At 38.8% G+C, this 23,034-nt stretch overlaps 1 protein-coding gene across 2 annotated transcripts in view; it reads left to right on the forward strand.

Annotated features, from left to right (window-relative positions):
- TRPC6 (transient receptor potential cation channel subfamily C member 6) overlaps positions 1–23,034 on the forward strand; it is a 114,622-nt gene that overhangs the window by 71,046 nt on the left and 20,542 nt on the right. For both annotated transcript variants that reach the window (XM_075711193.1, XM_075711197.1), the window contains 5 exons: positions 1,654–2,428; positions 10,846–11,031; positions 13,146–13,310; positions 18,019–18,232; positions 20,081–20,308. In XM_075711193.1, coding sequence (XP_075567308.1) covers positions 1,654–2,428; positions 10,846–11,031; positions 13,146–13,310; positions 18,019–18,232; positions 20,081–20,308 — 1,568 coding nt within the window. The remainder of the gene's footprint in view (positions 1–1,653; positions 2,429–10,845; positions 11,032–13,145; positions 13,311–18,018; positions 18,233–20,080; positions 20,309–23,034) is intronic.

Below are 23,034 nucleotides of genomic sequence, written 5' to 3' on the forward strand. Positions count from 1 at the left end.
TTTCTATTGAGGATTGGGATCTTAGTTGACTGAAATAATAGTCATGAATTAGATTTTCTTCTTGTTAAAGGGAATGTAGCATATTTTGTAGCATTCCTCTGCAAAATGAGCTTTGATATGATTCCCTTTATGTTTTGATAATTAAATAATTATTAATTAAGTAATAATTAATATAAGAGGTGAAGAATGTCTGAGGGTTTCAGCAGTAGAAGTAGAAGAACGGACAACATTTCAGAGCTATCATGAAGCAAGAATTGGGGCAGGATTTGGTGACAAGTCACTGAGTGGAGGAATAAAGAGGATATCAAGGTTTGGAACTGTAATAATGGAAAGGATGGTGGAGATGGGGAGTAACAGATGTCATACAATGTAGTTGATATGCTTTTATCTTGTATGGATTCAGTTTATAACTGAGCATTCAATTATAGATGTCAGAAAAACACCAGCAGGGTGAAGAGGAGAAACCAGATCCAAAGTGTAAGTTAGATGGTTGCCGAAGTAGTGATGGCAGTAAGAATAGTACGAGCAAGTGAAGTCAGCCTGCTTGCTTTTCTGAGGCAGAAGGAAATTTAGTTTCCATGTCTGCGTGCCCTGCTGTGCTCTGCAGTCCCTCATCCCTCATCCCACAGCTGCTGACTCCTTTCCTAACATGACTTGTCTTCACTCTGAGCTGTGACTTAGCACCAAAGCAGACCAAATAGTGAGCTTCGGGTGAATGCCATCCTGAGGGGATGGTGGCTTTCAGAAGGGTCGCTTGAGGGCACCTGGGCTCATGCGGTGTCAGTGGGACTCCTCCTACCAGCTGAGCAGATGTGGGCTATCCTCACTGCATTGTGCTGTTGATACCAGCTGTCTCTGGACTGAGGCAGTCATTGCATGTCATCACTATTCTCCAGGTCATCTTTTTATTTAAAATATATATTTAAACAGTGAACTTGAGATCTGATGTTCTTTTTTTTGGTACCCAGTTGTTCTAGTGAAGTCCTTCAAAATATCTGCTAGGTCTAGCAAAGGTGTCAGAAAGCTGTACATTCATGCAGAGAAAATGTAGTTTTGCTCTTGAAGCAATTCTCAAATTTAGCTGAATGTTCTCTTTTGAACATATTCTTGTAATCAGAAAGTGAAATCTTGGCATGTAAAAATACTGTGATGCTTTCTTCTTTTCTAAATTAAAATAGGCAGCACTTTTTTCATGAAGTGACCATAAATATCAGGGGAATGTGTGGGATACCAAATGATGATGAGAAGTTTGGATAGAAGAGTGCTGGAAAAACAGAGAGGGATTTCCATGTAAACCTGAGAAAGAACCTCGACTTTAAAACTGTTGTTCTGCCTATGTAACATGATGCACAATCCAGCTTCACTAAAAATTATGCAAAAGCTGTGGAGGATGAAATAGGGAAAAAAGTGTAGTCTTGAATTATGATTGACTAGGGCTTTTTCTTCTTGTTGGAATAAAATGGTAGCTGGCTACTGATGCCAGGGCTGTGTAATGGCAGTGGTTACAAAGTGCATCAAAGTCAGGGTTTCTGGTCTCCCTGCTGCATTAAAATATGCAGCAGATAAATGATTAAAATATTTTTATTAATTATTATTTAAAATGGATATGCCCTTGCATACAACAGAACTAATGATTTCTCTATTTCCATACAGCCGAGGCAACGAGAATAGACTAGCGCTACGACGGCAGACCATTCTCCGGGAGAAGGGGAGGAGGCAGGCCAGTCGAGGGCCAGCGTATATGTTTAATGACCGCTCAACAAGTCTTTCTCTTGAGGAGGAGCGCTTTTTGGATGCAGCAGAATATGGAAATATTCCAGTGATTCGCAAAATGCTGGAAGAATGTCCCTCACTCAATGTGAACTGTGTGGACTATATGGGGCAGAATGCCTTGCAGCTTGCAGTTGCCAATGAGCACCTGGAGATCACAGAACTTCTGCTGAAGAAGGAGAACCTGTCTCGGGTTGGGGATGCCTTGCTTTTGGCTATTAGCAAAGGTTACGTTCGGATAGTGGAAGCCATCCTAAACCATCCCGCATTTGCCGAAGGCAAGAGGCTTGCATTGAGTCCTAGCCAGTCGGAGCTCCAGCATGATGACTTCTATGCATACGATGAAGATGGCACACGGTTTTCTCACGATGTTACACCAATCATTCTGGCTGCTCACTGCCATGAGTATGAGATTGTCCACACTCTGCTGCGAAAAGGAGCTCGGATCGATAGGCCACATGACTATTTCTGCAAGTGCAGCGAATGCAATCAGAAACAAAAGCATGACTCTTTCAGCCATTCTAGGTCCAGAATCAATGCTTACAAAGGTCTGGCCAGCCCTGCTTATCTGTCTTTGTCCAGTGAAGACCCTGTAATGACTGCCTTAGAGCTCAGCAATGAGTTGGCCGTGCTTGCCAACATTGAAAAAGAGTTTAAGGTGAGTAGAGGGATACCGATTCTGACAGACACAGAATTGCAAAGTTCAATCAAAGGTCTTTCTCCCATTCCTTGAACAGTAAGAGATCAGCATCATCTTCACAATTCAGCAGGATAATGTGGGGAAATGTATAATTGTTTAATCAATGGGAGATTTAAGTCTTTGGGAATGTCTTATGGCTCTGTGCTGATTGTAATTCATGCCGCTTATGTAGAAGGAGCCAGTGAACTAATTTTCCACTTCCTATCAGGCAGGATAGTAAAGGAGTCCCTTCAAACACATGGGTGAAGCTGGCTTAGGACAGGTGAAAGAGGAGACTGAAGTGGGACAGTTTGATCACTTATGCAAGCCAAATTGCATGGTTCTACCAAGCCCATATACATTCTCATTATTTTCTCATAGTTGGACTGAAAGCTTTCTCACTTATCACAATGTTTTACAGTGATTTATTAAAAGGACTCTAAATAATGTCATTCTTGTCCTTTTTTAATGTGTTGCTTTTCTCTGGTGTTTCTACTAACCTCTTCCTCTTTTTTACTTATTTGTGCCTAGTTATATGTGAACTCTGTGAAGTTAAAGACTTTTTCAGTGTTATGTAGAATTTTTAATGTTACAAAAATGCATGATTTTGAAAAAAAAAAAAAAAAAAAAAAAAGTTGAGACCCAGGGATTCAAGGCCCCTTAGGTCTTGAAGCTTGCATGTTCTTTGGGTTTTTTTTTATTATGTAGATGCAATGGTGCACAACCTACAAAAATATTTACCACAGTTTATTTGTGTTAAGACAGTAAGAATGTAAGCTTTTTGCTCTCAGTAATTGCAAAGTCAGGCCTTGTGCAAACATAGACAGTGTTAATTATGACTTAGGTTAGCTAAAATCACCTGGACTGCGTTTACCTTATGGGACCCTGTTGAAAGCAGATGCTAGTATATGATCTTGATGTGACAGAGCAAGATGTCTAGACTTCACTAGCAGGAGATCAAACCCCCTCCAAAGCAGTAAGAGAATAATTTCCAACATTGTGTTAGGAAGAGTTTGAAGTTGCCATGATCAATATTTAATTTTAATCTTCTTAGCAGTGGCACAGTTCTCAAGGCTGTGAACCTGTCCCTGCTCAGCCAACCTGAGCTGAGATGCTGCAATTCTGAATTAATCACTCCTGACTCATTCTCGTAGGTGTACCTTTGTGTCACCAATCTGTTGTAAGAAGCTGAAATATTTCTTGGAGGGGGAACGTGCATGGGCTTCTTAAAACCAGCAGCTAAACAGCTGGAATAGGAGCAGAGGAGAATTTTTATTTTATATCAGTAAGACCAAATTCTGGGAAGAGCATTTCAGCTTAAAGCAGAGGATGAAAGTCTGCCCCATGAAGTCCCTGGCAGAAATCCTTAGGACCTCAGTGGACTGAGATTTCATCCAGTGCTTTCATGTACAGTTCAGAGAAGAGTGTTGAAACAAACTCTTGTTTCTTTCTCTTTAGCAGCTGCTGAAGATGTGAACAAAAGGACTTGATTAACTTAAAGGGGAGTAAATTTAGAACAGAACAGAAAAACATTTTTCATACACCATAAATGCAGCCTAAGTTCACAGCTATGTTGAGATAAATAGCATGTCTGATTTGTAGGGACTGTATAGCTCCGTTTACCACAGTTGGAGTGACACAAGCTAAGATTATTATAAAGATAAATAAAATCGTCATCTGGAACTGTCAGCAAGAAGTGTCCTTCAAATGTATGCTGCAGTACACAACTGGCGAGATGAACTGGGAGCACAGTATTTGTCCCTGGTGCCACCGGGGCAGGGAGTGGAGCACACGGGTGAGAAAAGGTGGGCTGGTTCAGAAAGCACACTTCTGCAGCCTGCCCTGAAGTGCCATGAGGAGGTCCTTCCTCAGCGTGACCTTGCTCACCCTTGAGTGACTTTTGGATTTTTAGTTCCTCTTTTGCCTTGGTTGCCTCCTCTAAAATTAGAGCTCTAGTTTAGTGAAGTGTTGTCCCTCAGCAGAAACAGGAGGCTAGACGAGACAGAGCAGCTCCATATTGCTGGGTGCTAATCAGCCAAGCTCTGCTGGGGACGTACATCCTCTTTAGAGTAGAGTGAAGGTGAATAGGAGCAATGAGGAGCAGGAGCACAAGGCAACATGGAAATTTAACTCTCCCTCAATTTGAGGTTTCACCAGGAGCAGGCAGCTGGCAACATAAGGTCTTTTGGGAACATTTTTGTAGATATTAAAATCATATGGTGGTTCTGGATAAATATTAAAGACAAGGGAGTACATTTCATAGAATAGAATCATAGAATCGTTTAGGTTGGAAAAGACCTTTAAGATCATCCAGTCCAACCATTAACCTACACTACCAAGTCTACTCTAAACCAACCAAGGGTAGACTAGACTAAACCATGTCCCGAAGTGCCACATCTACCCGTTTTTTGAACGCTTCCAGGGATGGGGACTCCACCACCTCTCTGGGCAGCCTGTTCCAATTCTTGACCACCCTTTCCGTGTAGAATTTTTTCCTAATTTCCAACCTAAACCTCCCCTGGCGCAGCTTAAGCCCATTTCCTCTTGTAAAATTTATATTTATTTATATTTTATATTTATTTATACACTCATTGATGAGACTTAATGTTTACACTATTGATAAGTGATAACATTTACAAAATCTAGACTGGCTGGGGGCTTGACTGAGAAATACCTGGCTTAGGTTCAGTGCAGGCAGTGCAAAGGTTGTGTGTACAAGCTGCAGGAAATGGACACCGTCGTCTTTACGGAGTCTGGGCTTGTTTGTGCTCCTGCAAGCTCGTACCCCTGCTTGCAGCAATTTATCGAAAAATTGTTGCCCTTACTTTATTTCAGGAGTTTGCTACAATTACCCAGATAGTGTAGTCCCTGCATAAAAATGCGGTTTTCGTAAAAATGTTTTACACATGTTAGTGTAATCAAAACAAGTATATTTTTACTGCATAAATTAACTGGACATGGCAAATCTTTAGCTTCACCTAGGGTTTGCCTAAGACATTTAAAGTATTTAAAACCTTGCCTAAATAAAAATTGAACTTTCTAGTAATAGACTGTTTTAAAAGTCACCTGTTATGTAGTGCTGATGGGGTATTGTTGGAAGGGAGCTTCCTCGTGGATGCCTACAGCAACCAGTGGCACAGACAATTCCCAGTTCTTCCTCAGAGGCAATGGAAAGGGTTGATGCTGAACTGTGATGCTGGTTGCTTCATGACTATCTTGTAAATTAGTTCGCTCTCTGCTGTCTTACACGATCAGTTAAGGCTAGAGATAACACTGACCATGAAACTGTGATTCATGCAAAATAGGAAATGCCATAATGAGTGGAAACCAGTATTCTCTGGAATAAATGTCTGTCTGCTTCAAAGCTCTGTAGTGGTGGTATCTAGCATTACATGCCTGTTAAATTTGGTTGCAGGTACTGTTTTTACAAGTGTTTTGGAGGATCATTCTTTATTAGGAGTAAAACCAGAAAAAAGTACAAGATGACTTCTGAAGGAAGACTAACTGGACAGATGTGTCAAGCACAGTGCAGGAATATTTCTGTGCCAAGCAAACAGCTAGTTCAGGCTTCCCGAGTAATTCTGAGATCTGCAGGATTTTCTGAACACCATTTAATTTAGCTTTTTATGACGTGGCTAAGTGTGCAGTTTTACAAGGTTTGATGCTATGTAGAATATTTTTGTTCTGGAGGATTGTGCTTGTATTTTCTGTCATCAAAATTGTCTGCCCACCCTAGAGCTAATATCTCTACTATGTCCATAAGGATGTAGATGATATCTGACAAACGTTGTCCTGCAGAGATGTGGCCTGGAGTTTTGAGAGGGACAGCTGTGGCCCAGTGCTGTTCAAAATGGGTAAGATTTGCATCTAGTACAAAGTCTACTGCAGCTATAATGGCAACACACTGTTTTACTGTTTAATGGGATGGAGTGGAAAAATGTATTTTTAAAATAAACATAGAGATGTTACTGTTGCTGTAAATTAGTATCCCTAATAAGGTCATCTGAGTTTGCTTTTCTGATGAGAAGCAAAATTAATTTGTCATCTCCAAGTCTGATTTTCTGTTTGTTTTCATTTATACAACCCCCATTACAGAAATCAGGCCCCAGTCTTCATTACAGGTATTGTTAGCTCTCTTATAGGAAAGTTAACATCACCTTTTAGAGAAGAACAACCGAGGCGCCAAAGGAGTAAGAGACACCTTTGTAAGGGGAATAATGTGTTTATCTGCCTACCAAGGTGCCTAAATCCAACATAGAGGTCCCACTTACACTCACAAGGCACTGTGAAATCCTAAATCCTCGTACAGCAGTACCTGTGTTTCTGGTCTTGGCCTCTGCAGTTCACTAAGCAGGGCCAGGACGCGGTCTGGAGCACTGTTCCATCTCGTCTGTGGGGTTCAGTGTCAGCCGGCATCCCGAGAGCGTTTTCATCCCAGGCACAGTCTGGGGGACAGCAGGAGCCTGTGACTGGTCACAGGAGGCTGTGTGGAGAAGGCCCCTTTCTTCTGGGAGAAACAGCTGTGGTGATGATCTCCTGCCCTCCTGGCTCTGCTTTCCTGCTTACATGGTCAGAGGTAAGGCAAATCATGGTCAGCTGAGGTTTTCAGAGTGACCATGGCCTGCTTCCTCCTTTACCTGGGACACCAAGACAGTTTGCGGCTGCTCCTACCACGAAGGGCAGGTGACCCCTCTCAGCAGCAGCCGCCGTCACCCCCACCCCTCCTGTCATTCCTCTGCCACCAGCATCTTGTTCCCCAGTTCCTCAGCCCCCACAGCGCTCGCCCCAAATCATCACCTTCCTTTTGCAGGGTGGGAGCAGCCAGTGCTGCTCGTCCTTAGTGTGGCAAAATTTGGCAAAATTGGGTTTTTCCTAAACTGCTGAGGAGCCCTGAACCAACATTGTCACATGCGTAAAGTAAAGCACACACATGCTTTATTGCAGAATTAATGGCTGATTCTTTTTAGAGCCTCCAACTGTAATTTAATTGCTAACTACCTTCTCAAGTCTCCCAGGACTGCTTTTTTAATCCATTAAGTGTACAATTTGCAGTAAAGGAGAACTTGTGGAATTATCCATGTGCCTTTGGCCATTTTCAAAAATAAGTTAAGCCAAACAAATTACCATGTTCCCTTGGCTCACATTAATGGTAGGAGGCATGTGAGACTCGGGGGCGGGGGGGCGGGGAAGGTTTCTGTGCATGTGACACTGAGATGGCGAGAAGAGTGTATTAATCATTTTTGCTGTCACTACACATTTAAGTGGGCCAAGGAGACAAGGGGCAAAAGGTGGCCCGTGCAGTAGTCTCTGCAAGTTAACACACTTGATTTCTTAGGAACAAAGTTGCCTGGCTAGAGCTACCTTCCCTGTGTTCAGACCCTGACAAATCTTCCCCTGGCAGTTTAAGACATTATAGAATCATAGAATCGTTTAGGTTGGAAAAGACCTTTAAGATCATCCAGTCCAACCATTAACCTACACTACCAAGTCTACTCTAAGCCAATCAAGGGTAGACTAGACTAAACCATGTCCCCAGGTGCCACATCTACCCGTTTTTTGAGCGCTTCCAGGGATGGGGACTCCACCACCTCTATCATCCCATCTGTCCTCCCTAACCTTCCGTGAAAGGATAAATTCTCCTGAAGCGAATGCATCTCAAGACAGCAAACTGAACTGGAGCAGGGACGTGCATTGCCTTCAGCCGACTCTGCTGTGTTACAACCGTGCTGTGCCGCGGCTGGGGCGGAGGCAGTGGTGCTGGGCACCACTTGGTTTCCCCAAAGCTCATTTGCTGTAACCTGACTGCAGAGGAAATTTCAGCTCAGCTACCACCACGGATCACAGCTGTGGCAGTATTTCACAGGAGGGGAAGCTGTTCTGTTATGTTTGCAAACGGGAAAATAAACTGACGGAGTTTATGGATTAATTTACTGGGTGCTAAAATATACTGTGATACTGTGAACAGAACCTACATTCAGAAGGGATAATTCTGCAGAATGTGAATGGGGGTATCTGGCTATTTTTGAAAGTGCCCATTCAGTATTCATTTTGGTAAATAGGACTACACTCAGAAAAAATCATATTCTTAATTAGAATAAACTATATATGATTTTTGTTTTGAGACTATCCAAAAGCATTGGACTCCACTGTGGAGTAATAATGGTCTCCTCACATACTGTTTTGAAAATCCATGTCATGTCTCAGTCACCAGAGCAGGAAAATACTGATGAAGAGTGTGTGCCAGTGTGCATGTATATATGTATCTCCTACCAGAAAATATGCACATACCAATATATTACAAATATATTACAATATTTTGTAATCGTTATTTATGAAGGCCAAATTATTTTGTTCCTAAATTTATTGAAAAATATTCCTTTTTTCATTTGTTGTTCAAGGGTCAGATATCAATTTGGAACAGTTCATGGTACCTAATCATACAAGGGTGCATAGGTTGACTCTGTTTTTCCTTTGTCTGTGAATCTCAAATGGCTACTTCTCCTTTAATTTTGAAGAGGACATTTATGTATTAAAATGATTGAATACTGAATCTTATCTTAGCTGCTGCTACAAAAATGAAAGCCAAACAGAAAGTGATATATTACTCTCAAAAAATGTCTTTCTGTAGTGCCAAAAAGTCAGGATTTTGTTTAATCTCTGTTGTTATTCTTCTGAAGAGAGGGAAAATAAATAATACAATAATAAAATATACAGCATGTCACTAAACAGTTAGTTTTAGTCTTTAGCTTCTGTTGTCTTTGTAGAGAAATGACATTAAAGTTCCTTTCTCTTTTATGACAGATCTGAGCTGTCTTGCTTACATTACATTATTAAAAAAATAAATCACTTGCAGTTTTATGTAGACATACCATAGTGTCTATAACTATTTGTCTATGAATATTTGCGTCCATGTAAGTAAAGTGAAATGTAAAACTTGGATGCAATCCTTAAATATATCGAAGTAATAAACTGGTATTGTGTGTTGTGGGCAATAAAGCACAAACATGCATGAAGTACACCCTCGGCAAATAAAGCAGGGTACTCTGTATACTCAAAATAATGGTTTCTCTTCCAGGATGTGTATTAGATGGCAGTTAGTATGAAGGAAGTATTTAAAAAGAAGGGACTAAGCAGAAACTAAGAGCAGGAGAAGGGAGAATGCTATGAAGAACAGACAAGAAGGGGAAATGTGTCACTGTAACAAAAGCATTTGTAGAAAGTTACTTTGAACATGAAATAGAGACTACATGAGCAGTCCTGTATGTTGTGGAGTGGGAGTGGTTGGGTTTTTTTCATTCTTTTGTTTGGGAAAAATTCTACAGTAATTTCTCCTTTTTAAGACATTAAAATTAGCAGCGATCACAAAAATGTCAGAAGTTGTTGACACATGTATGAGTAAATCTCTTGTAAGATCTGGGCCAGGCACGATATACATGTACATGTTTTTTAGCTTTAGTTATACATCTATATCTATATCCATCTAACTCCCTATCTGTCTAGCTATATTCATCTTTTATGACCCAAACACAGCTGCAAGTAAGTATTGGCTAATGAACTGTGGATTGCAATGATCAAAATATCTTTTTCTGTTTTGACTTATGCCTTTTGGAAAACAGTGACTGAGAGGCATATTTGGTTAGTTAAAGCAATAAGCAACTGAACCTGCAGTTGTAGAGCACCGTTTTGGCTCACATGGCAAAGTCTGTCATGAGATATTTGAGCTAGAGAGCATTGACTTAGTTAGAGATGTGGTATCACCGTGCTATCTGTACTAACTGCTGACACTGTTGCTGGAAAACAGCAATCAAATCTTGTGTTTGCAAGCTAAAAGAGATGTTGGAAAATGAGAAAGGTAAGATTTACAAGAATAATTCAAGGCCTGAGAAAATTCAATGTATTTATGTAATTCTCAAGAAGGTTGGGAAGTTGTTTAGACATGTTCTCTGTAGGATATTCATCTTGTCCAATTGAGATCTCTACAGTGTAACTTTCTACATCTGAGCTAGTTATCTAGACTTCTGTGACAGTCAGTGAATTGAAAAATTTCCCCTGTGCTATTCATCTCAACTTGAAATAGTCATTAAAATATGTCATACAATATTTCTGAAAGTGGTTTTTTACTTTCAGTTGGCTCTAAAGCAAGTCTAGAGAAGTAACTCAGTTGTAAAAATTGGTAATGTAGATGTCCAAGGCAACCAAGGTGAGACAAATCCTAGTCTTTGAACATTCAGGGCAAGTAGATGCCTGATAAAAAAGTGTTGTTAATCTACCAGAAAAAAACGTAACAAGATGCAACCAAACTATTGATGCTCACAGATGTGTAGCTGGGATGTAGAACTATTTATCTCGTGTTAGGTCAAACAGCAAGTTACGTTCTTTCTTCTTTTCTTTTCTAGAATGATTACAAGAAATTGTCTATGCAATGCAAGGATTTTGTAGTTGGACTCCTTGATTTGTGCAGAAATACAGAAGAAGTGGAAGCTATTTTGAATGGTGATGTAGAGATGAGCCATAATAATGGAGAACATGGTCGCCCCAGCCTTAGCCGCTTAAAACTCGCCATTAAGTATGAAGTTAAAAAAGTAAGCAATTATGTTGATCAAACAGACATGTCACGCTAGTGGTATTAAATTGTTACATGTTTATGTTTTGGTAGCTTCTGACACTTAAATGAACATTTGGGCCCTTCTGCACAGTGCATTTTACAAACAAAAGAATCCTTACCCCAACTAGCTTGCAATATAAAGAATGAGCAGATGTTCAGGGTGGATACTGTTCACAGTGAGTATGAGAGCAAATGGCTCTAAAAATGTGTAGCTATATGCAAAATTTGTAGATATTTACTTGTTCTTATTTTTAATCTATTTTTTTAAAAAAGATGGAAGAAATTCTGCAGCCTGGAAAAGTATAAGTTTTAATGAAAACCAGAGGATAGCACAGAAGTCCTGTGCACTGCATGATAACAAATACTGATACACATTTTTGTCAAGCTGTTGTGTCTTTCTTAGAAAGTTGAGAAAACAGTGAAATTGTGTGTCTCAGAAAATGCGTATTTGTCTGTATAGACGATCAGAGACACAATCTAGGAGTAATAGTACTGTGGTTCTTACTTCGGAAGAACAGTGTGCTCCAGGCAGTGTCGAATACAGGAGTTATCATCCATTCTTTGGATTACTTTCATTTCTACTGTCAGTTTAATACTCTGGTCTGCATCTTAAAAGTGCTCAGTGAAACCAGCTGAATTGGTAGCTGCACCAAGACCTTTGAATTACCCAAAAAACTTCTCTTGGATAATATGGGTTGTAAAGTTCTAGGTGATGTGTGTGAACCAGGGAGAAATTATTTGTATGATGAAGTTCGTACAAGTGAAGATCAAGAAGGTACAGCTCAGGAATATACTTCAAAGGCAGGTTACCATAAAGTAGAGCTATCTCCTGGCAGAGCAGCAAGACCTTTGATGAAACTTTTCCTACACAATGAAATGGATCAGATCAACACTGTGAAAATAAACAGTATCTTGTTTTAACAAAAAAAAAAAAAAAGGGAGTCAGGACTCTTAAAAATCCATTATGGGCTGAATACACAGATCTAATTTATCAGGGGAGAGCTGCAGATTTTTTACAAAAATTGAGTTCACATCTCTGGGGGCACCTGAAACGTTTATATGTGAGGAGTATTCATGTGTTCATGAAGGAAAGAAAAAAAGAAAACCATTTTGACTGAAGAGCACCTACCAGCATATGATCACAAACCTGCAAAACACTTGGCAAGCTATGGTCACTAAAGAGAGCTGAAACAACTTTTGAAGAGATCACATTGACCTCGTCCTTCATAGTATTTGAGTCTTAATCCTTGCTTGGATGTGAACTTTCTTTCAACACTTTCTCTTGCCTGAATAAAGATATTTCTTGCACCTTCAGCCAATTGTCCTTTAAATATAGAGAACTATTCAGGAAGAAAATTACTAGATTCAGTTAAATGTTTAATTCAATTTCCAGGTCTAGACTTAAAAATTTATGGTGCACAAGAATCCACTGTTTATTAATATCTACCTTTGTAAGATGCTTCTTATACTCTCCAGAGGTATGACAGAAAAGAGGGTTATAGGCCAAACTTCTCAGTTTTGCAGAGTCTGTCCAAAAGATTCCAGAACCAAGTTATAAATATTGATATAAATTATATACCAGTCTGTAGCTGATTTCCTGCAAAAGTGGCAGCTGTTTTCTTATGCCAGCTGAAAAAAATGGTTTTTTCCATCTTAGCATACGAAAACATGGCATATTCTTTCTTTCATAACTAAAGACTATGCAGCATCCTTTGCAGAACAGAAAGACTTAAAGTTTTGGAATTTCTGAAGTAACATGAAGATTATAAATGTCAGAAACAAGTAGAGTTTGCCCAGATAAAGTTTATGTTTAATTACCCTTAGATGGAAATTAATAGTTTGTGATGGAACACAGTGTCAGTAAAATAATAGTTTTTGAAATGAAAGGATTTATTGTTGCTGATAGCAACATGCCTGCATGAGATTATGCTCATCAAAAAACTTTTTCTCGTACCCTTGTTAATGCTCCTTTGAATATAAGCTGAGTTGTTGCTATTCCCACATTCTTAATGCGCTTCATATAGCTGTTATTTTAATAAAAGATATTCTGACAGCAATATTATTTTGTTGTGCTCCTTTTCTTTGTTACAGTTTGTAGCACATCCAAACTGCCAGCAACAACTTCTCTCAATCTGGTATGAGAATTTGTCAGGTTTACGGCAGCAGACCATGGCAGTGAAGTTTCTGGTTGTTCTTGCTGTTGCGGTGGGACTGCCATTCCTTTCAGTGGCTTACTGGATTGCTCCTTGCAGTAAGGTCGGTCTGTGAAATCTTGTAATGGCTTTTTATTAACTCCTGTATCATCTGTATGTCAATTCCTGTCTGGCAACGGTGAAGCATGAGTATAAATTACTAACATGCTTTAATACTTCAGAAATGTGTTATTTTAAAGTTGAGTTAGAATGGAATAGCTGCAAGATTGCATGTTCTGACAATTGTAATTAAGACAGGTAAATGTATTGTGTTAAGTGCAATGTATGTTAAATTAAGTTACAATGGCTGAGCAAGAGTTGCCTTTTAGAAATTGTACTTTAGAAACAATGAGTCAAACTATTCTTCATTTAGTTGTTGCCTTAGTAGGCAGAGGCAGAGGATCCACATTGATTCAGAGCTAGACTAAGTTCAAGCTGTGTGTTGATTCCAGTTACCTCAAAGGCAATTTTATTTTTGATGATTTAAAATTAATAGATAAAAGTCACTGAAACATGAATGCCAGAAATTAAAACAATCATCATCAGTTTTCTAGAAGTCAAAGTGAACTGTGTTGGCTTGTCAAGACAGTGCTAATACTCATTATATTTCATGAGGTTTTTAAAGTAGTCATGCAGCCTCCCCTGCATCCATTTATAATGCACTGCCTGCATTTGGATGCTCCCACTGTATCTGTTTTGGATGATACATAGTTTGGAAAGCCTTTCCACTGAAGATGGGTTCCAATCTCTGACCTCTCTGAACTTTGTGTTGAATCTCTGTTTTAGTTGATCACTATGGATTTTAAATGGACACTGGTGGAAGATTTCCCTTGAGAGTATGTTAGAGGGAACAAATGGGATCCTGTAAGGATTACTCAACAGGTTACAGTATAACATCCATGATTTTAGCAGGTCGAATCCTGTGCACATACAATGATTCCAGGGGAAGAGGAAGGTTGAAAGAGAGGACTGAGGTCTTTGTGGGTTTTTTAAATTGTTCTCTGAGAGGAGAAAGGTGGGCCTTTTTTGTTTTGCCATATTTTTCATTTCTTTCCGTCTGGACAATCAAAATCAGTTATATCATTTTCACTTTTCTGTATAGTGACTAGGATTTTTATGAATCCTTTTGTCTTAAAACATACCTTGAGATTCAACATACTTCAGTGATTGGTTTTCAACTATAGCATTGACTTACCTATTTGTCATTTTCCTTTTTCAATGATTTATTAGATCTTAAAGTAATTTTGAACCATTGTACATACTGGAAAAGCTATTTCAGAGTAGCTTTTAAAGTCAACGTTCAAGGGATTACATCCTTTAAGGTTTCAGTTCCTCTGTTGCTATTTAATCACCTCATCGTGTGATTTATATGTTGAATGCTTTTTGATTCATTATATTCTGCAAATGTAAAATCTAATCCACCTTTTTCACCAGTTGCCATTTCTTACCTTGTGCTTCACTCATTCTTCAAAATTTGATTCTTCTGTTTTTTGAAGACAAAAATGTTCACTGTTTAATTTCAGGATAGGATGGCTCCAACACAGAACATGATCTGTATCAACAGAGTCCATTCTGTGTATGAATTGATGGAATTTTATAAATCTCTTCTGCTCTTACTGAGATAAAGTACCCATTCTTTTTCCAGGTGTGGCAGTGTAGGGCACAGTGACAGAAGAGAGAGAAAACACTCACAGTATTTGTGGTGAAAATAACAGCTTGCAGTGGAGTTATTCTGACACATTTCTTTATATTCTCATGCCATGGCTCTGAGAAAGGCAAAAATGTCTTTATGACATGTCCACGTCTCAGTCAGTTACCTGTATAGTTGACCAGTTTCCTCTTTAGGAGAAAGTTAATTTGAGCTTGGACTACAGATTCTGAATTGAGAGTTTCTGATCTGGAAGAAATTTCATAGAAATACATGGACAAAGTCCTGTTGATTTGGCAGGAATTCACTAGTATCAGATGCCAAAAGGACTTAAGATTGCCTCTTATTTGAGTTTCAGCCAGCAATCCACATGGAGGAACTTCAAAGTTTTGTGAACTGTTTACTCTGCATTTCTAATTGGTAATTCAGTCTAACTACTGACATAATTAACCCAAAACTTCTGGAATACTATTTTATTACATGACATTTTCAAAGAGTAAAACCTTTTTTCCATTATCTCCAAGAATCTCTAATGTCTGTGCTGTTCAGTTCTAATTAATAATAGAATTTAGATTTTTAGCTTTATGAATTCATAAGTAATTCAGTCAGCCCCTGGCCAAGTTGAGGTATCTGAATTTGAAATAGAGTTGTCTTTTGCTGTTGCCAGCGACCTGGGGTTGGCATTTCAAAAGAAGTAACTTGATAAGTCCCTACATGCTTTCTAGAAGCATGTTCTGAGGGTTATACACATTCCTGTTTTGCATTGTGGTAGAGGAAAAGAAATTGAACATTATGTCCTGTATATGAGGAACTAAGAAATTGTTCTTCCTAAAAAAGTATATGCATTGTCTCATTCTTGTTATCAGGCCTTTTCGCCTTTGTGATAGATGTGCTACCTGGAGTCCTATTTTATCATTTCTTTAGCAATTCCATACGCCATAATGTTACAATACTGATTGTTTCTTCAGAGTCACAAAGGTGGAATAATGTGAATCACTGACTCCAGTCCCCAGCGATTTCAGGTGACACTATACACAGACAAATACACGTCAAAGTATCCTCAGTATAACTATTGTGTATCTTGTCCTAACCCAAACCAACCTATAAAACACTCTCCAAAACTCTATAGCAAACCAAAGACCATAGCACAGAGGATCAGAAAACAGAAAAAAACCCCAAACCAAAACCACTTAAATTACAGGAAGAGATCAGAGCATTTAGAAGATCATGTCCTTGGTCTGTGTAACAGGAGGGAATTTATTATGTCAAAAATGACAGTGAAAGTGAATTAAGGAGGGACTTTATCTTATAGAAAAGTCCAAACTTGCAAGATTATGGCTTTGTCTTTGCATATTGCTCTTTCTTTCCCTGATTCATATTTTCTGACTTACATCTTCTCCATAAAGAGATTTGGAATTTTAAAAGTGTCACTTCAAGATTTTGTTGGATCACTGTTACATGACAATGTCATAATGACTTCCAGCATTTGTGTAATCAGTTCAGCTGTAGTCAGTCCTGCTTCCAGGGAGATTTTACTGTATATATATATGTAAAAAATACTTTTCTGTCTCTTTTGAAGGGGTGGAAGCAGGGATGCTAGGAGCTCAGTGTTTTAAATTTTATATTTTTTGATCAAGGGATATATTAACATTACCTCCTTCCGTATTTTTTCTTATTTTCTGGCTATATCTTTTTCTGGCATCTGTCTCCTAATCTGTCTTCGTTTGTGAACACACGAATAATGCATTTAAAAGGACACTGTCAAGGTACTTTATAATTTTCTGGCTCTGCTTTATTGTGTGTTGTTTATGACTGTTCCTTCCTAGCTTGAAATAAAATCTTTCCCCATGACGATTACCTGTTCTCTTTGTAGTTCATGCAAAATAATTGGTTGTTGAAGTTAATCTCATGAGGCTGACAGAATATTTTATTTAATAAAAGATAAACTAATGTTATTGAGTGAGAAACATAATGAATGGCATGGGTTTGCAAAATCATATAAAGGAGAAAGAAGATCAAATTTTGTGCCTGCTAACCTTGACAGTGTTCCTTTAACAGTATCTTCTTTTTACATTTGTCTAGTTTTCTTGATGTTATCTGTATTTGAGACCTTACCATCGCATCCTCGGCTGCATCCTCTTAGTCTATGTTTCTGTAAAAGCTGTCTGTAAGGACAGCAAAATTCTGACTTTGATATTGAAACAAGTGTAGCAAAAATACGAATACTAATAACTTATTTTTCTGCTTTCCCCTCCCTTTTCCAGATAACAGATTGTTATATGTTTCAGCTGAGATCCGTGACACTTGCTTTCAATTCTTTCCAAGGAATTTTTGTCAGATACAGATACTGTCTTCATCTAAAATAAAAAATATTTTTCTGCAGCTGCCAAATAAGGGAACAAGCTAAGACTTTTACTATTAATACAGGCACTCTCAAAAATAAGTAATTGCTAAAAGTTCAGCCTTGTGTGAGTTTGTATGGAACTTTTAGGTTTTTTTAAGTGTTGCACTAAACCATTTTAATGTTCTTAGTCATGACAAAGTTGAGGACATTTCCATTAAAGGAGTCAGGAAGGAAATTAAGACACTACAGAACTATAAACATAACCTTTTGAGGCCTGATGACTGGCCTGATGACTTTCTTTAAAAAAAGAAAATAAGTTGGGCTAAATTGAGTATCATTTCAGTCAGGAAACAGAATTCTTTAGTCATAATTCACTCCTGGTGATAATTTAATGCTTTTAGTAAGTGTCAAAATCTCATTTTCTTTGTTGCCTCATAAAGATGACTAGCATGTAAGAAATTCAACAGCTATAATAAATTTTTCTCTTGATTATCTATAAGAGACATAGGTGCCCCAAAATAATTACAGAATTATTTCAAAACACTAAGTTAAAAATGTATATATGCTGAAACCAATAGATTATCCCTCTGAAGATAGCAAATAAGTAGAAACTTTTAAAGGTGACTGTCAGTATGGCATCATAGTATACAGCTTTTTCCAAGTATTTGTTCCTTGTGTGTTATTGAAATATATATTTCTCTGTGTTACTGTTGGTTTTATACATTTTTATTTTGGAAGAAGGCAATGCAATATCCTTGTGTTTCACAACCTCTGTTGCAGCTGGGGAGGATAATGCGTGGACCATTCATGAAGTTTGTAGCCCATGCAGCCTCTTTCACCATTTTTCTTGGTCTGCTTGTCATGAATGCAGCTGACAGATTTGATGGCACCAAACTCCGACCTAATGAAACAACAGACAATGTAAAACAGCTATTTAGGATGAAAACATCCTGTTTCTCATGGATGGAGATGCTCATTATTTCTTGGGTAATAGGTAAAGAATAATTTTCGCTTAAATTTGTCTTGCTATGATTTCAGTGAAGCTGGACCCTTTGCTATTAAAGTTATGTGTAAAAAACACAACAAAGGGAGTTTATTGAGCTGGCTGCATTCCCACATTGGCCTCATGTTTCTTACTGGATGTCAGCAGGATTCACATGTGCCTGGTTAATCACAAACATTCAGGTTAAGGACTTAGGTGAAATCTACCTCATCTGAATATGAATGAATTCGGTTTTATGAATATCAAAGGGAAGTGTCTACCAGTTTTCTGGGTTTTTTTGAGTCAGGCTGTGTCAACTCCCAAGGGGAAAGATTTCCACACCATGGGCCAAGTTTTTTTGTGTCCAGTTGTCTCTTTCTGCTAATATTCTCTTATTTTGCAAGTATGCCTGCAGAATTAGTAGTATATAGTGTATTATTGACAAAAGAGAAACAGAATATAGACCCCTGAACATTCAGCAGTAGATTTTTCCATCCCAACATAGGGATGAAATGGATACTATGAGTGGTACTCTGAGCTGACCCATTCAATTTGGTGATGCAGTACTAGTCAGCATGAGAACTTGAGCACAAACCCTCAAAAATATTTTAGCTGTCTGATTCTTAATTACAAGTCTAATAACATTTATTCCAAAGGGGTTTAGATGTCCAAATATTTTAAAGATCTGGGTTCTGGTTGTTAGTTAAGTCAGTAATAAGGGAGAGTTAAATTCAAGCTAAGTAAAATCTGTTTCCATTCAAGAGCTTATGCATTTAAAATATTTTTCTTTTATGAGCTCTCTGATTGAAATTGGAGACATTTGTACACCAACTGATTCTTACAGCTTTAAAAGACGTTGACCATCTTTATTTATTTCATCATATAGCTGTACATAAATTAATATAATTGTGTATTATGGGAATAATATGGCACTTAGATTTCCAAATATTCTATGAATATCAGTGTTTTCATCTGATAATAAAGGAGTAAATAATAATTTTCCAATTTGAAGTGCTTGTTTGCTAATTTACTCTATTTTTATTTTTTTCAGTGTCATGTATAAGATGGTTTATGAAAAATTAATTCAATGCATACAGATGTAGCATTGAATTTAATTACTGTAATTAACATTATAATTGTCCTTATCTGAAAATGATAAGAAGTTCCTTCAGATAATTTGATAAATGCAAAAAATAGTGACATTATTCCGATTCAGTTTTTTATTAATTCTCTTCAGAATCCTAGAAATGTAGTTCATGATTAAATAAATGGTATCTTGAAAAGAAAGTGCATTTGCTCAATAAAAAAGATGCCATAAGCTATTACTGTACTCCTATATTTTATTATTAAGGGGGAATAATTAGGAATCAAACAGATACCTTTGCTCTATTGAAGAAGCATTAGGTCTGATTCTTACTTTCATGCTCATTTGTCACGTATATGTGCAATTTCCATAAAATAGACTGTCCCGAGGGTACTCTGCAAATAAGAAAATGTAAGTTCTGCTATTAGTTCCCCCACTATATGATCATGCCAGAGCCTTTTTTCCTCTTTCAGTCTCTTTCTGTGTCTGTAACAGATGGTAATACTCACATCCTATTCTTCTCTTTGAAAGCTTTTGTAGCTGTACGGGAAAAAGCAGTATGAAAGATTGTTATTATTACTCACGTGAGAAAGAAGTACTGGAATGTCTATGAATTGGCAGGTTCAAGAATTTTAGTTAGTGTTCGAACTCCCACTAACCAAAATGGTTTTGAGTTTGACTGCAACCAAGAGCATATCCTATACATAATAAAATATCAAATAAAACAAACGTGAAGATAAAAGAACACACTGTTTTCTCTGTTCTGTCTTATACAGGCATGATATGGTCTGAATGTAAAGAAATTTGGTCTCAAGGTCCAAAGGAATACCTTTTTGAGTTATGGAATATGCTTGATTTTGGTATGTTAGCAATTTTTGCAGCATCATTCATAGCAAGGTTTATGGCATTTTGGCATGCATCCAGAGCCCAGAGCATCGTTGATACAAATATGAAAGATCTGACAAGTCCAACACTGGACCCCAACATAAAATACTACACCTTGGGTGAGTTGATTGCACATGATTAAGACTTACTTCTTGGGCCAAGATGAATTGATATGCTGTTAATAAGTCTCCAATACTTTAGTTCCACAATGTACTGCTTAAGAAGTTCCCAGCCCTTCTTCTCTGTCTTATCCCTACTATTTGATCACAGTTCCCTTGGCTATGCTCATACATCTCTTCAGGGACTGTTCTAGACATAAGGCACTGAAATGATCTAAGATCAAAATGACCCCACTGTCACCCCACCCCTTTTCAAGATTATTTTAATCCAGGTCATTTAATCTGTTTAGTTACGCAATCCTACCCTGCAAACACTTGTGTTGGCACAACTGCAAATGTGATCTACTGTAATGCAGGGGCAGACCTAAGCAAGATGCAGGAACTTTTTAAACCTGCTTTGCCAACATAACCAATGTATCTTTTATATATTCTTTGCTCAGAAACTGTTGTATTATTTTAATATTTCTCAATCCACTCTCTTTACCAGTAAGAGAGAAAAATGTTAATAAACTCGCTTGACATATATGGGAAATGACTAGAAGCTATTTTGCCCAAATGAGAAAAAATAAAGCTCTGTTTACTTGTGTTCACTCCCAACACCAACACATCTCTCTTCCCTTTATTAGATGTTTTTCTCTAGATACTGAATTATATCAGTTTCTATCTCTATTCTATGCCTGAAATACTATTTCTGATAAGGTTGCATTTCTTCATTATCCAAGCTGTAGAGAAAGCAATTAATATCTATATTCTGAAACCCATTAGATAGTAGTCTTATAAATTTTGCTGGAAAGTTACAAATTTCACATAAGTTATAAAAGCAGCTAGTTAAATATTAATTCAGTTGTCAGTAAAACCCACTTGAAGAATTTGCAAACAGGTGCTGTTTATGTTCACAGTTTCTGGGTATGACAAGCACAAGTCTTGTAACTCATTTATGCTGTATAATACTGTATCATCTAGCAAGGCAGTTTCTGTTGACATCAGTCATGAGTTGTGACTTTGTTACGCGCTTAAGCAGAGTTGAGTTATTTTTTAGTGTATGGAATCATAGAATCATTTAGGTTGGAAAACACTTTTAAGGTCATCGAGTCCGATTGTTCACCTAACACTGCCAAGTCCACCACTAAACCATGTCCCTAAACCATGTCCCTAATGTCCTAAAGTCAACCACTTGCCTGGGCAGCCTGTTCCAATGCTTGACAACCCTTTCTATGAAGAAATTCTTCCTAATATCCAATCTAAACCTCCCCGGCACAACTTGAGGCCATTTCCTCTCATCCTATCACTTGTTACTGGGGAAAAGAGACCAACACCGACCTTGCTACAACCTCCTTTCAGGTAGCTGTAGAGAGTGATAAGGTCTCCCCTGAGCCTCCTTTTCTTCAGGCTAAACAACACCAGTTCCCTCAGCCGCTCCTCATAAGACCTGTGCTCCACACCCTTCACCAGCCTTGTTGCCCTTCTCTGGACACGCTCCAGCACCTCAATGTCTTTCTTGTAGTGAGGGGCCCAAAACTGGACACAGTATTCCAGGTGCGGCCTCACCAGTGCCAAGTACAGGGGGACAATCACCTCCCTGCTCCTGCTGGCCACACTATTCCTGATACAAGCCAGGATGCTGTTGGCCTTCTTGGCCACCTGGGCACACTGCCAGTGCATACTCAGCCAGCTGTCAACCAGCACCCCCAGGTCCTTTTCAGCCAGGCAGCTTTCCAGCCACTCTTCCCCAAGCCTGTAGCGTTGCATGGTGTTGTTGTGACCCAAGTGCAGAACCTGGCAATTAGCCTTGTTGAACAATTGGCCTCAGACCATCGATCCAGCCTGTCCAGATCTCTCTGTAGAGCCCTTCTACCCCCATGTACACTGAAGTCTGCTTGGAGGACATCTATTTATGGTCATACTAACATGGATAATATTAATAGTGAATATTTAATGCCAGAGGTTTTATCATAGGCTAGCAAACATAACTTGGTGTACACCAGGTTGAACATGAGCCAGCAAAGGGCCCTTGCGGCAGAGAAGGCCAACGGTGTCATGGGCTGCAATTAGGCAAAGCATTGCCAATGGGTCGAGGGAGGTGATCCTTCCTCTCTACTCAGCACTGGTGAGGCCACACCTGGAGTCCTGTGTCCAGTTCTGGGCTCCCCAGTACAAGAGAAACACGGACATAGTGGACAGAAGGGCCTATAAAGGGTCACAAAGATAATGAAGGGTCTGGAGCATCTCTTCTATAAGGAAAGGCTGAGAGAGCTGGGACTGTTGAGCCTGGAGAAGAGAAGGCTCAGGAGGGATCTCCTCAATGTGTATAAATACCTGAAGGGAGAGTGCAAAGAGGACGGAGCCAGGCTCTTTTCAGTGGTGCCCAGTGAGAGGACCAGAGGCAATGGGCACAAACTGAAACACAGGAGGTTCCCTCTGAACATCAGGAAACAACTTTTTACTGTGAGGGTGACCGAGCACTGGCACAGGTTCCCCAGTAGGGTGGTGGAGTCTCCATCCTTGGAGATATTCAAATGCCGTTTGGACATGATCTTGGGCACCCAGCTCTAGGTGGCCCTGCTTGAGCAGGGGTATTGGACCAGATGACCTTGAGAGGTCCCTTCCCACCTCAAACTTTTGTGATAATATAGCTCATCTGGAAACCTAAAAGGCATCTGGCTACTAGCCCATACTGAAACATCTGCCATCTTTGGTTTTAGTTATCCATGAAATCTGAGGTAAAG

The sequence above is a fragment of the Pelecanus crispus genome, chromosome 1, assembly GCF_030463565.1.
Source record: "Pelecanus crispus isolate bPelCri1 chromosome 1, bPelCri1.pri, whole genome shotgun sequence".
Taxonomy (NCBI): domain Eukaryota; kingdom Metazoa; phylum Chordata; class Aves; order Pelecaniformes; family Pelecanidae; genus Pelecanus; species Pelecanus crispus.